The sequence below is a fragment of the Sceloporus undulatus genome, chromosome 8 (genome assembly GCF_019175285.1).
Source record: "Sceloporus undulatus isolate JIND9_A2432 ecotype Alabama chromosome 8, SceUnd_v1.1, whole genome shotgun sequence".
Lineage (NCBI taxonomy): Eukaryota > Metazoa > Chordata > Lepidosauria > Squamata > Phrynosomatidae > Sceloporus > Sceloporus undulatus.
In genome coordinates this window covers 22,061,680-22,075,764 of record NC_056529.1, presented here as the reverse complement: position 1 = coordinate 22,075,764, position 14,085 = coordinate 22,061,680, and the positions used below count along the sequence as shown (strand labels likewise).

The following is a 14,085-nucleotide window of genomic DNA, read 5'->3' as shown; positions in this document are numbered from 1 at the left end:
ATCTTATGGTTTATTAATTCCATACCGTCAGGTTTGAATCCTTGCTCGGCCATGAAAACCCATGGGGTGACCTTGGCTAAGTCACACTCTCTCAGCCTCAGGGGAAGGCAATGGCAACCCCCCCCTTTGAAGAAACATGCCAAGAAAACCCTACAATAGGTTTGCCTTAGGGTCGCCATAAGCCAGAAATTACTTGAAGGCACACAACACATGCTGTACCTTTCTCCCATAACCAAAGCCCAAAGCAGCTCACCAAAGGATGGTTGAAAAAACCAGATACACCTAAAGGCACAGTAAATGGTAATAGGAATATACAATTAGGTGCAATTGTATACAGATGAATTAATACTAATCATATTAAAAGAACCACATTTAAAATGTTGGGAGCAGGGAAGAGAAAACCTTTTCTTCAGCAGCAGCCCCTTGACCAAAAAAACCACAACAGTTTTCCCTCATCTCCTTCTTCTTCTCCTTTGCAAACATTGGGCAATTGTGGGACAACCAAGAGCCTTATTCTACCTTGATGATGGAGTACAATGCAAGCTTTTGACAAGACCACTTTTGATAGAGCTCTTTCCAAAGTAATCCTTGTCAGATGGGAACTGACCCTAAAAGGGCTGGTCAGACAGGGAAAGGCAGTTTGGTCATGCTGCCAGGCAATGTGATTAAGGATGTTGAATTAAGGACTGGGAGTCTTTGCTTGGAGGCAGGGATAAAACAGAAGGAAAGCCATGCCTCCTGTATCCCATCTCCGCCTCTGCCTCCTGCCCTTGCCACCCCTTGGAGGACACTTTGCCAGACACCCATGGCCCCAAGGGAATGATGCTCTGGCCTTATTCCCTGCCATTTACCCAATCAATGGACCACTTAAAGGCTGCCCCACTGAGAAGAGGTCAGAGCAACCAACCCACAGCAATGCAATAAAAGGGGGCCTCTCCCTTTGTGGGGGAAGAAGCAGAGGCAGATGGAGAGCCATCTGGCAGGGATGCTCTCTGGTACAGATTGCAAGTGGTTTGGTTTAAGTGGCTTACAAGACCAGCTGTATGGCAGTAGCAGCTTCTATGTTGTAGGACAGACAGTGAAATGTCAACTGGTCCAAAGAATTGTAACCAAATTATTAAGTCAGTTGGCTGTAGGAAGCAAACAACTCCTTTGTTGCAACAGCTCCACCGGCTGTTGGTCTATTTCTGGGCAGAAAAATGTTGATAATGACTCTAGAGCCATATACAGGTTGAGTCTCCCTTACGCAAAATATTCCAGCATCCAAAACTTTTTCCCTGAGTGGCTGAGACAGTGGCACTTAGCTTTCTGATGTTTCCATGTGTGCAAACTTTGCTTCCTGCACAAAATTATGAAAAATGTTTGTATATAAAATCACCTTCAGGGTATAAGGTGTGTACAAAATAGAAATGAATGTCATGTTTACACTTGGGTCCCATCTCAAAGATAACTCATTATGTATATGCAAATATTCCAAAATCCAAAATGCCTTTGGTCCAAGCTTTTCAGATAAAGGAGACTGAACCTGTAAAGCAAATTACGTGATCTGAGGTCAAAAGGAGAAAATGGGAGGAGGAGAGAGAAACCAGGACGTTTTAAAAGCAGCTGAAATGGGAGGGCAAAGGCAAAATCGGGACTGTTCCTGCCGTATTGGGAGAGTTGGAAGATATGTGGATGTGTTTATTCTGGAAATTTGGGCTGTTTCATCTTATTCTTTCATCCAAAGAAAAGGCATGCTTTCTTCTGTCTAGTTTTGATTCACCTGAAACTCAGCTAGCCTTTGCTTGGGGTGCTTGAATCCAATTGCAACAAATCCAGTAAGAAATATTTCTCATGTTCTTGGTTGTATACTGACAGATTGCAGACTGTGCTGTGGACTCTTGGTGGATATTGATTTAGTATATTGTTTTAAAACTGCAAAAACCAGCCATCCTATCCTTGTTATCCCTGCCTAAGTGGTGCCACATTTCAGTTTGAGAATCAGAGAAGGAGTCCGCTTCCTCTGGGGACAATTACATACCTCCCAATCAATACACTCAAGGATTTGGCAAAAGAGATGCAACATCATTAGGCAAAAGAGTCACTTAATGCAAGCATACTGATTTGGGTTCTCAGATGCAGAGGTTGGGGAAATGTTACTTTTGGGGGACTACAGTTCCCAAATTTTGCACTTCGAACACTACAGGCTGGCTGGGGGAATCCGGGAGTTGTAGTCCCCCAAAAGGAATTTCCCCAAACTGCTCAAAGGCATAGTCCATTTATCCATCATCATAAAGCGAAAGCAAAGAGGCAAGACTTTCTGTTGCAGCCACATCAGCACAGCTCAGTTCAGTTCAGTAAACTCCCTGCCAAGACATCTCACACCACGTCTCACAGCGATTGCTCAGCAGAACTTGTAAAAATGCAACTGCAAAGCGACAGAGCAGCCGCCTCCATCCTCTTAAATTTTCCGCTCGTGTGAACTTGGCACTGAGCTGAATGGAGGCCCTCCTCTCCCAGTGTTCAGTATCTCACAATTCACAACCAGCGATAAGAACATAGGAAGGTGCTCTTCTACCAAAGAAAACCTTTGGTCCATCTTGTAACCCTGTATTGTCAAGTGACTGACAGTAGCTACAACTTCTCAGGATCACAGGCAGGATCCCGTTTGCTCTACCTGGACATGATGAAAAGTCAACTTGAGGTCTTCCACATAGGAGTCTGCCCTTATACCGAGTGAAATCCTTGGTCCACTTATCCTAGTATTCTCAACTCCAGCATTGTCTCTCCAGAATTTCAGGCAGAATTGTTCCCCAGCCCTACCTGCAGGTTCCTAGGACTACCTGATGGCCACCTATTTAAGAGCAAACCAAGCCTGACTCTGCTTCACCTCCCAAAAAATCAGGTAAGATCAGGTGCAGTCAAACAACATCTGGAGGGCCACAGCTGAACATCCTTGGTTGTCGTTGTTATTGTTGTTGCCTGCCTTCAAGCTGTTTTCGACTTATGGCACCCCCAAAGTGAAACGATCACAGGGTTTTCTTGACAAGATTTGTTCAGAGGGAGTTTACCCTGGCCTTTCTCTGAGAGAGTGTGACCTGCCCAATGTCACCCATGGCTGACCAGGGATTTGAACCCTGGTCTTAGTCTAGCATCAAAACCACTACACCGCACTGGCTCTAAGAAAGGCTGCATCCACACTGCAGAGATAATCCATTTTGTAGTTTGTTCTGGCACCAGAGCTCTCAGAGAGAGAAGGCTAACTGTCTTCAGAACTACAAAACCCACAGTTTAATAGCATTGAGCCATGGCAGTTTAAGCGGAGTCAAACTGGATTACTTCTGCAGTGCGGATGCAGCCTTAGCATGTTTTGAAAAGCCTATTTTAAATCTCCAGCATGGTACCTTTCCAAAAACACTTCCAAAATTGCAAGAGGCAAAGGCCTGTGCTGTTGTTTTTAGACGGTGCTGGGAAAAGAGCCCTTCTCTACTGCGGCTAAGAAACCCTGCTTTATATGGCTGCTGCTGTTTCCTGTTAACGTTCCTTCAGGGACCATTGCACTGACGCAACATCTTGGCCCGCTCCCCATTCAGACATTAGTGCTGGCCTGCAGGCAGAGTGGTGCTTCTGGGCTAGAATGATCGAAATGCACCAGGAGGAGAGTCACCTTGGCTTTGCATCCTTGGCTGGAGGTCAAGAAGCCAGCCAGGCTTGAGCACCAGGTGACAACCATTAAAGCTGGCTTGTGTGCATCCCAGAACCAGGTGAGCTGGTTTTATTTCTCTCCAAACACCCTTTGTGGTGCTTTTGAGTAAATATTATCACAGACAAGCTGCCATCCGGTAGTGCCTTCTCTTGCAAATGTTCCTATGAACAAGGACACAGACAAAAATGGCACCAAGGGAACCGACTCGACTTTGTGCTTCTTTGTGTTGTGTCTGTTGTGTCGGCTGCTGTAGATGTTTTGCTTTTGAAAACACTCCATTTGATTTTGTCCCTCTCCGTGTTTCTTACTTGTGTGGATTTTCCAATTTAGAACATCAAAGCAGCGGAGGAGAAAACATACTAAAAACCAATTACCTCTGCTGTGCCGTTCTCTCTGTGTTGCATTCTCTGGGGATTACTAGGAGAGGGTTGGGGTTTTTAAATACTGTACCATTAGAAAGTGGCTAAATGCATCTGCAGGGAAGCAGAGAAGAGAAAAAGTCTCAGGGTACTGAAAAAGAGGACTTTATTACTGCAATTAGCCCAATACGTTTCAGCTTAGTAATACTTAATGACATTATTGGGGCTAATAGACTTCAAAAACCAAGACATTTCACATGCATCTTGATGTAACCTATATATATATATATACACACACAAAACTGATGCTGCAAATTGTAACTCATCTCCTGTTATAATGTTTGTCGTTTATGTATTATCCTTTATTCTTTTTCTTTTATTAGGCCTTGAAGAAGGCCATTAAATATTATTAGACCAAAATGCATTGGGCTAATTGCAAGAATCAAATCATCTTTTTCAGCGGACTCTCTCTCTACTCTGCATCTCTTCTTTTTAAAATGCATTTCCAAACAACAAAACGTGGCCACGGACTTGAACAACAGTCGCCAACCAAGCACTTACAAGAGCCGAAAATTAAACATTCACAGTTGGGGGGGGGAGTCAAAAAGCAAGCCAACTTTCAAAAAACATGAAAACCAGTTCAAAAGAAACTGTTCAAAACAGCCACCAGTGTCATAACAACAGTAAATAAAAGTCCAGCATATTATAAAAGGTCTGTTTCCTTCTAAAATACATACATACATACATATATATATATATGCTAATTCTCAAAAGCCTGCCAGAAGAAGGGTCCAAAACACACTGCAGAAACAATCCAGATTGAGACTGCTTTTAACTACCCTGGGTCAATGCTAGAGAATTCTGGGAACTGTAGTTTTGTGAGACACTTAGCCTTCTCTGCCAGAGAGCTCTGGTCCCACAATAAAATACACTTCCCTGGATTCCTTAGCACTGATCCAGGGCAGTTAAATTGGTCTCAGATGGGATTATTTCAGCAGTGTGTTTTGGACCAAGGAGGTTTTCACCTGCCTGCAGAAAGACAGTAAGGAGGGTGCCGGTCTAACCAGTCTTGAAGGCAGTCTCAGAGACTGGAAGGCCCTTCTCCCATGTTTCCTTCTCTGAGAGAGAAAGGATAGAGAGAAGGCCTTCTCCAGGAGACTGCAAAACATGAGTTGGCTCATAGTGGGGAGAATACAGTGAGTGGATTTTCATAGTCAAGTGGGGATTCATACCCTGGTCTTCAGTGTCCTAATCCAACATTCAAAGCACTACTCCACACTGACTCTTTGTAGCACACATCCATAATGGCAAGAGATTTTTTCTGGGCCATTGGGATTCATGCGAAGCATGAAGGGATCTCAAGGTGGCGATGGGAACATGCCTGGTTCTACCTGAGGATCAAGGTTGCAGCCAGGTTAAGCCAGGTAAGAACTAAAGATGACAAAAAACACACAAGGTGGCACCAGATCTAACTTGCCCTCAGCCCTTGGTCAACGTTGTTGGCAGCGTAAAGACAACAACAACAAAAAGGCTTGCTACTGTTTGCAGAGAAGCAGATGCTTCAGTTGCATGAAGGTTTGTCTTGACCTACAACTCTGGGTGTGACAGCAAACTCGACACCATGCCAGCCTACCATCAACAAGCCTCCGGGTTGTATTTGAACTGGGCTGAGAGTGTAAACAGTCCCGCAGGAGAGATAAGCAATTACAAACACACCCAAATGAGAGTTTTGCATGCATATCCTTTTCCTAATGTCTTTTAGTTGCAAATTTCTGGAGTTTTAGGGAAGGATGGAGACAATTCCCCGGCTATCCCTGTCTGACATTGTTCTCTAAGTCAACAGAAACAAGCTACTGCAACGTATTATATGTGGAGCTGCTTCTCAAGATGCTTTGGAAGCAGCCGTTTAGTCCAGTAAGTTCTTATAAGCAAAGACCTGCATAATTTGAGAGTAGATAGTTGGAGGAGCACTGGACTCCATATGGGCCTCAAGGGTCGGCTTGCTGGTTATCAAAGAGTGCGCAAAGCCTTCTTGAAAATTTCACAAAACTATAAATCCTAAGATTCCATACCATTTAACATTGGCAGTTAAAGTGGTATCAAACTGCTTTATTTTTGCAGTGTAGATGCAGCCTGGGACCCCAGAAACTGGGTTCCACCCTAAGAACTGAGGATTCCTAATCCCATAATAAATATTGATAAATGACTGATACACCTGTCTTGCACAGGTGCATAATGTATTCAAGCCAAGCAGCATGAATGATGCCCAGCTTGCCATTCTTTATAGGGCGGCACATGAGACACCCAATTGCACCAAAGCAATGCCGTAAAGTGTAATGACGCACATCAGAAGCATTCCACAGAGGTGAAGTGTGTGTCCTTGCCGGAAACTCTGACCTCTGCACTCATGCAATAAAGATAATCCAGGACTCATTAGAAGCCCAGGAGTCCCACCCAGAACACTGGGGCACAGGGCAGTTTCAACTCTGGACTTGCGTGAGAGCAAGCGGGTGCGATGTAGGGCAGAGGGAATGTGTTTCCTCCAAACTTTCACCTCCCCAAAAATAGTTTGCTACAAGGAACTGCCCACAATCTGTGGATACCTTTGTGACCTTCACACAGAGGCACAATGATCATTCCCCCGTTGAAGAAACCAGTGGAGCTTTGAAAGCTTGCAACATATATTCTGTGCATTTTAGTTGGCCAGTAAAGGTAGCACCGTTTTGTGGGTTTGGGATGTTATTGTACTTTCCTACATCAGTTAGACAGCAGAGCTGGGAAGGGGGGCAATTGAAGATTACAACCCTAACTGGGGATTCTGGAAGCTGTAGTCCAAAAATGTTTCTCTTCTCAGCTCTTAAAAGTTGCAGTCCAAAATGCAACCCTTCTCTCTCTCTCTCTCTCTCTATATATATATATATATATAGTACCAGTTTGCATTTAAAGCACCTTTCCAAAGCCACAGTTGACAACAAATAGGTACTCTACTAGATTCATACAGGAGCAGAGAATCCCTTAACCAAGGCTACCTTTAAGCCTCACAACTAGAGCAGATGTTGCCTCTGTTTCCTAAATTTAATTTGCAGAGGATTCTCTTCTAAATATGCAGAACAGAAGAAAAGGAAAAATGCAGGGTAAGGAAAAACGAAACCCCCAAAGCCCAGGCTCCTACAAAACATCAGGTCCTCAGAAGCCACTGCATTTTATTTATCTCCTCTCTGCCATTTCCTTCTTCCCTTTAGCAGAAAAAATCTTTTCTATTACTCATGTACAGCGATCTCAGCCTTCCAAAGAGAAATGCATTAAGCAAGAAATACGTAGGGCTCTTCCCTGAACTACAAATATATATATATGTCCTATTTTCTTTTCAAAGTTCGGAAGCACCTAGTTTTCCCCCCAATCTTCTCCCTCAAATCTCCAGAATACAACTGAGAAAACCCACCGCCAAGCAGTAATCTTGTGTGCAAAAGAATAGCACCGTATTTATGTTAGTGAACTGTTTGTACGGATTATTTTGGGGAATGTACTGCATGTTGTTGCCTTTAATGGTTGATCACTGTCCCAAGTGGTGCAGAAACACTAAAAGGGAGGGATGTGCATCTTTAACATATATCTATATCTTAGAATTAATTCTAAGACATGAGGTGCTTATGTTGCTAAAGCAAGGTATTATTATCTCAGCATTCAGCATACTTTTGCTGCATGAATCCAGCTTAGACTCAGAAGGGAGAGGTGGTTTTTAAAAACCTTCTGAAGGGATGCCATGTAGAAGATGGAGAAAGCTTTTTCCCCCCCAGCTCCAGAGATTGGAGCAAGGACCAATGGATGGAAATGACAAGAAAAGACATTTCATCTAAAGAACAGCAAGAGCCGTTGGACAGATGAACAGACTGCCTCAAAAGGCGGTAGACTCTCCATCACTGGAAGTCTTGAAGCAAAGGTTGGAGGAGGGACATTTCCCTGCAATTCTATATAGCTGAATGCCGGGGGGTCGGTCTATATGACCCTTGTGGTCCCTTCTGGCTCTAGAATTCTATGATCCTGACCCCCATCGTCTGAAAATAAAATGAAATTAAAAATGATCCCCCTTTACATGCCCCTTAGCATTCTGTTTCCTTTATGGAAGAACCTGGCATGATTCTTAATGGAGGTTTAAATCAAGAGGGGACCCTAAGGAACACGTTGACGCTTTGCAAAATTATGCCTTACAAAGAGAGATTTTGGCAAAGAGAAGAAGTGGAAGAAGTGGAAGCTTGGCAATTCATCATGGGAGAGGGGGGTCTTTCTTTTGTCTGCTCATTGGCATGCCATTAAAATCACCCCAATGCCAACTAGCAAACAGGCCCCTCTGGAAAGGACAGGGGGGTCACACCGGACTGGAAGCAAAAACACCCATCTCCCAGTTATTTGTTGACAAATAAACAGTCTATATTTGAGGATTTTAAAGAGGTGGTCAACAAGAGTCAGACACACAAGGGCTAGAACCCTCTTGGTTGGTCCTGAACAGAGTACTAGACCTATTGAATTAATTGCTGAATGGCAACACATAGGTAAACCCGTTTCATCCAAGGGATTTATTCTTGCCAGGAGATAACAGCAGGATTTTGGCTAACATCCGCAACAGAGAGAAAGAGAACAAGTCCAGCAGGGCATTTGCTGCTCTGTAGGAAGTGGATGGCAGACACTGGGGCTAATGGAGAGAAATGACTGCAATAATAATAATAATAATAATAATAGGCAATTGCAGGGAAAATATTGCAACACAGGAAATAATAATAATAATAATAATAACAACAACAACAACAACAGGCTATTGCAGGGAAGAGATTGCAATAATATGCAATAGGAATAACAATAATGTGCTATTTCAGCGAAGAGATAGCAATATAGGAAATAATAATAATAATAATAATAATAATGTACTATTGCAGGGAAGAGATTGCAATAATGGACAATGATAATAATGTGCCATTGCAGAGAAGAGATTGCAGTATAGGAAATAATAATAATTCTGGGTTATTGCATAAAGAGATTGCAATAATATGTAATAGGACTAATAATAATGATGATGATAGGCAAGTGCAAGGAAGAGATTGTAATAATAGGGAATTAAGGCTAACCCTATTACTAATAACCATGGGCTATTGCAGGGAAGATATTGCAACGACCTCTGATGAGGAGGAGGAGGAGGAGGATTGTAGAGAGACCTTGCAGCCCCTCTGAGACTCACCGAAAGAAAGCAACTGGCAGCCTGAGCTTTCCTAGACTGAAGTCTACTTCCTCAGGTGCATTTGGGGGGGGAGGAGGAGGAGGATGTGGTTGTTGTTCCCAGAAGCTAAGGCCACCCTTCTCCCGGGCTTTTCATGGCCAGAGGGTGTGACTTGCCCAGGGTAGCCCCTGCCTTTCCCTTGGGACCCCAGGAGAAAGCGAACTCACCCGCCAGGCCATACTCCCCTCGGGCCGAGACGGTGCCGTCCTTGTGGAGGAGGAGGTCTGCAGGGTCCCGGAGGCGTCCGGCGGGGCCCCATCTCCCCCGGGCTCCTTGTTCGCGGGGCTCTCCTGCTGCTGCTGCTGCGGCTGCTCCTTCAGCCCTGGGAGCCCCGATGCCCCGGCAGCACTGGAAGCAGAGGGCCCAGGCTTGCTCCTCGTTGACCGGCTGCTCGTAGGCCTTCAGCACCTCTTCCAGGGACAGCGCCCCGAAGGGGGGCCCCGGCTGCTGGGCTGCGGAGGAGGAGGAGGAGGCTTCTTCCCGCGGGGGGCTGGGGGCTCCTCCTGAGGCCGGGGCTGCCCGTCGGGCCATGGCCAGGGAAGGGCCGGCGGCATCGTCACCGCTGGGGAGCCATGGCAGCAGGCCTGGAAGAGAAGGAGAGGAGGAAGCAGGGCAGGCTCAGCACCCCCCCCCCCCGAGGCACGCCTGGCTCCGCACCCAGGAAGGTTTCCCGGGGGTCCAGGAGGAGGAGAAGGGGATGCTGAAAGACCCAAGGCACGCCTGGCTCAAGCCTCTCTGGGTCCAGCCCAGAAAAGGAGGAGGAGGAGGACTTACTGGGAGGCCAGGAGGAGGAAGGCCAGGAGGAGGGCTGCTGCTGGGCAGATGATGCTGGAGCCCCTGGCCTGCTTTGTCCGTCCTCTCTGCCCAGCAGCCCAGGAGAGAAGGCAGCGGAGGAGGGCGAAGGCTTGCTGGGAGGCCAAGAGGGAGAGAAGGCCAGGACTGGGATGAGGCTGGAGCCCCAGTGGGCGCCTTCCTCTGGGTCCAGCAGCCCAGGAGAGGAGGAAGGTGGAAAGGACTGGGCTGATGGTGGAGCCGCTGTCCCCAGCAGCCCAGGAGAGGCAGGCAGGAGAGCTCCGCTGCCTCTGGCCAGGAAGCAAGGCAGGAGGGGCGCTGGGGAAGCCTACCCACCTGCCTTCCCTCCCTCCCTCCCCCCCGCCCGCCCCAAAGGAGGAGGAGGAGGAGGAGGAGGAAGGACCAGGGGTGGCTTCCAAGCTCCAGAGTCAGTCTCCTTACCTGCCAGGAGCCTCTGAGCATGTGCAGAGAGCGGCTGGGAGGCAAAAGGCAGGACAGGACTGCGAGGCTTCTGAGTCCAGAGCACATGCAGAGAGAGGCTGAGATGCTGCAAGAGGGAAACAGGGCTGCAGCGCCTCTGGGCATGTGCAGAGGAGCTTAGAAGCAATGGCAAACAGGACTTGTGAGGCCCCTGGGCAAACCCAGAGGGGTTTCCGAGCAGCCAAAGGGATTGCAGGGCCTTTGAGCGCACGCAGAGGGGCTTGAAAGCAAGGAGAAACAGGACTTCAAGGCCCCTGAGCTCAACCAGAGTGGTCTCTAAGCAGCCAAAGGGAATGCAGAGTGGTTTAAAATCAACAGCAAATAGGACAGAATTGCATACTACTCTGGTCTTGTTGGATGGTGTGTCCCCTTCTCTTACCGGAGAGGCCAACAGGAGTCAGGCCAAGGCAAGCAAAGCAGGGTGGAATAGCCACAAGCCAGAGTATGACCGCCTCATCCTCCAGCCTCCTCCTTTAACCCCTTTGAGAAGCATCCCACAAGAGAGCACTCTGGCCAGAAATGGCCTTTTCACTTTCTCCATCCAGGCCCTGCAAGTACAACTACTAGACCCTTTTGGTTTGGGTTGGCAACACTAAAAACAAAGGATTTATACATGGGGGGGGGGGGGGATGCAGCATTTAAACATTTAAAATCGTCAATACTTTTCTTTAATCTGGGCATCCCCCATAATTTGGGAATCACTGCAGTATTGCTAACCGGTTGCTCTGTTCAAAAAGCATTTTGAATAGCCTTAGAATAGCAGGGATGACAAATAGCTGAAAGGAAGGGCCGCCTCAAGAGAAACCAAACCCAGAAAGCATTAAAAGTAAAAGGATCCTGGGATCCAGGGTGGAAGCATTTGTCTCTACCAGGCAGCAGCCAAAACCAGATTTCCCAAAACAGAAGAGTTTGTTTTCAGTTTCAAATAAAGGACACATTTGAAAGCCCTGGTTCGCATCCAATGCCCTAGGAAAGGTTTGATTGATATCTGAACCCTCTACATAAATAAGGTCATATTTGAAGATGAAGAAGTCTAACTTCTCATTTTTGAACCCCAAATTGAACCACATACAGCCATCTCTCCTTTTCCATGGGTTCTGTAGCCATTCAAGCATCCACAGCTTGCATTTGTATGTATGTATACATTTGCAAATAGCAAAGCTTGATTTTGCCATTTTATATAAGGGACACCATTTTACCATCCATTGTATATAATCTTGACTTGAGCATCCATGGATTTTGGTATCCATGGGGAATCCAGCGGATACCAAGGACCCACTGCAATGATGATGATGATGATGATGATGATACCCCATTGTATATAATGGGACTTGAGCATCCATAGATTTTGGTATCGACGGGGGGGGGGGGGGGGCAGGACGAAACCCCAGCAGATACCAAGGGAACCACTGTATAATACTGCGGGTGAACAAACCGAACGTTAAAAAATAAGCTTTTAATTTTGTTCGCACAAATGATGCAGCCGAGTTTCCTGCATTTAACTTGGTGCATAAAATGCAAGTCTAAATTGAGCAATGAGTTTCTAATTCATTCAGAAAAATATGAGAGAAGGCTACAAGCTGCTCTTGGTCCCTGAAATCCCACCTCGCAGCCCAGGTTGGGAAGCCTGTTCTACAGCATGGAGAAAGAACGCGCTGCCACCAAAAACTGGCATCCTGAATAGCATCATCACACATACCTAGAGAGCCTTCCATTAAAGCCTTGCTAGTCTGTACAGACCCACCGCAATCTCTGGGCTGGGCTTTCATTCCATTCCAGGTGAAGCAGGCCTTGGATGTGCAAACTCAGTCCAGCTGCTTAGCAGTGATGGGCAATGAAGGAGAGCACAACTTTTAAAGAAACAACACAACAAGGTGATGGGGGTTGTGTTGGACCTTAGCTGCTGTCATCCCAAAGGGTCTTGAGCTTGGCTTTGGCCCAAAGCAGGGTCCAACTCTTCTTCCCTTAGCAATGCCACCATCCTTTGGCCCACATTCCTTGCCAGCCCCATCATTGTTTGCAATGGCCAAATATTTACAAGCCCTTATCCTCTCCTCTCGATAGCATTGCTTTGGCAACCAACACACAACACATTTGCTCACCTCTCTATGAGTCAAAGCCAGGGATTGCAGGACACTCCCGGCCACCTTCTTCCTCATGAGAAGGACTGAATTTGAGGGTTCTCCAAAAGGGCTGCTTAGAAAGCCACAACAATCGTGGTTTGCTCCCCCAGGAAAGCGTGGTTTCTGTGGCCTTCTTTTTAGCTTAAAGTTCTTCGTTGCCAGGAATTAAGCCCAAGGCTTCATTGTGGAGAGGCGGCCCAATAAGTCTTCATTGGAAAACACACTCACACACACACATATAAATGTTAATAGAAAGTTGTGAATTATAGTCTGGTGATAGACTAAAATTATAGTGATAGTATAATAATAATAATAATAATAATAATAATAGGATTTATTTATATGCCACCCAATCACTGGGAATATCACTAGAATATAATATACATTGTGTGTGTGTCTAGTTATATTAGTATATCACCAGACTATACTTCACAAGTTTGTATTACACTCATTTTCCTATTATACAGTATGCAGTGTGTGTTTTCAAGGGAAGCCTGGCTGGGGCCTAGCTCTCTCCACACAAGGCGGCGGCGGCGGCGGCAGCCTGAGGCTTTGCTTCCTGACTAAGGAAGGAGGACATATAAAAGGAAGGAGCGCTCCAGCTGACAAACAAAATGGCGGCCTGAGGGCTGCTTCCGATTGGCCAGGAGTCTGCGGCGCCGACCAATGGGGGCCCAGGGCGCGCGGTTCGTTGCTGCTGGCGGGAGTGGAGTGGCGCTGTACTCAGGGGCCTTCATGGCCGGAAGGGAAGCGGAGTGTCCGAGGGGGCGCCTCTCCGCCCTCCTTGGTAGGGCCAGGGCCCTCTGCCCACGATCAGGGGCACTCTCGCTGGGAGGGAGGGGAGTGGCACTCTGGGCATGCTCAGAGGCCCCCTGGATGGGCGTGAAGTCTGTATAAGGGGCATAACACTTCTGGTGTGGGGAGAGGTGATCTTTCTGCGCTCTGTGCATGCTCAGGGGCTCCCTTAATGGGCATAAAGTCCCTATAAAGGATATGAGATGCTGCTGCACTCTGGGCATGCTCAGAGGCCCCTTTAATGGGCATGAAGTCTGTATAAGGGGCATAGCACTCGTCTGGGGGAGGGAAGTGATTCTGCACTTTGTGCATGCTCAGAGAGCCCCTTACTGGGCATGAAGTCTGTGTAAGGGATGTGACATTTTTCTGAGGGGGGAGACTATGGTTCTGCGCTCTGTGCATGCTCAGAGGCTCCCTTAATGAACCCCCTTTTTTGTGCTTAGCAGGAAGATCTAAGAAGCAGAAATGCGGACGTCGAAATGGACAGAAGCTGCAGGAAAAAGCACTGCGTATTTTGAGCTGCCATCAGAATTTGGGTGACCTCTTGCAAGAGGTAAGAGATGGGACAGCTTTCTTCATTCA

At 46.7% G+C, this 14,085-nt stretch overlaps 2 protein-coding genes across 6 annotated transcripts in view; one reads left to right on the top strand and one right to left on the bottom strand.

Moving 5' to 3' along the window:
* SPIRE2 (spire type actin nucleation factor 2) overlaps positions 1 to 13,161 on the bottom strand; it is a 32,132-nt gene extending 18,971 nt beyond the window's left edge. Inside the window, exons 1-2 of one of the 4 annotated variants that reach the window (XM_042438477.1) lie at positions 12,688 to 13,161; positions 9,481 to 9,897 (exon numbers count right to left, since the gene is read on the bottom strand). In XM_042438477.1, coding sequence (XP_042294411.1) covers positions 9,481 to 9,844 — 364 coding nt within the window. In that variant the 5' untranslated portion in view covers positions 9,845 to 9,897; positions 12,688 to 13,161. Of the gene's footprint in view, positions 1 to 9,480; positions 10,419 to 10,546; positions 11,763 to 12,687 lie in introns of those variants that run through there. The other 3 variants (XM_042438478.1, XM_042438476.1, XM_042438479.1) reach the window with 3 other exon arrangements.
* Positions 13,162 to 13,415: 254 nt separating this feature from the next.
* Positions 13,416 to 14,085, top strand: part of FANCA (FA complementation group A) — a 29,785-nt gene continuing 29,115 nt past the window's right edge. Inside the window, exons 1-2 of one of the 2 annotated variants that reach the window (XM_042437952.1) lie at positions 13,416 to 13,495; positions 13,947 to 14,056. In XM_042437952.1, coding sequence (XP_042293886.1) covers positions 13,444 to 13,495; positions 13,947 to 14,056 — 162 coding nt within the window. In that variant the 5' untranslated portion in view covers positions 13,416 to 13,443. The remainder of the gene's footprint in view (positions 13,496 to 13,946; positions 14,057 to 14,085) is intronic. The other variant, XM_042437953.1, reaches the window with a different exon arrangement.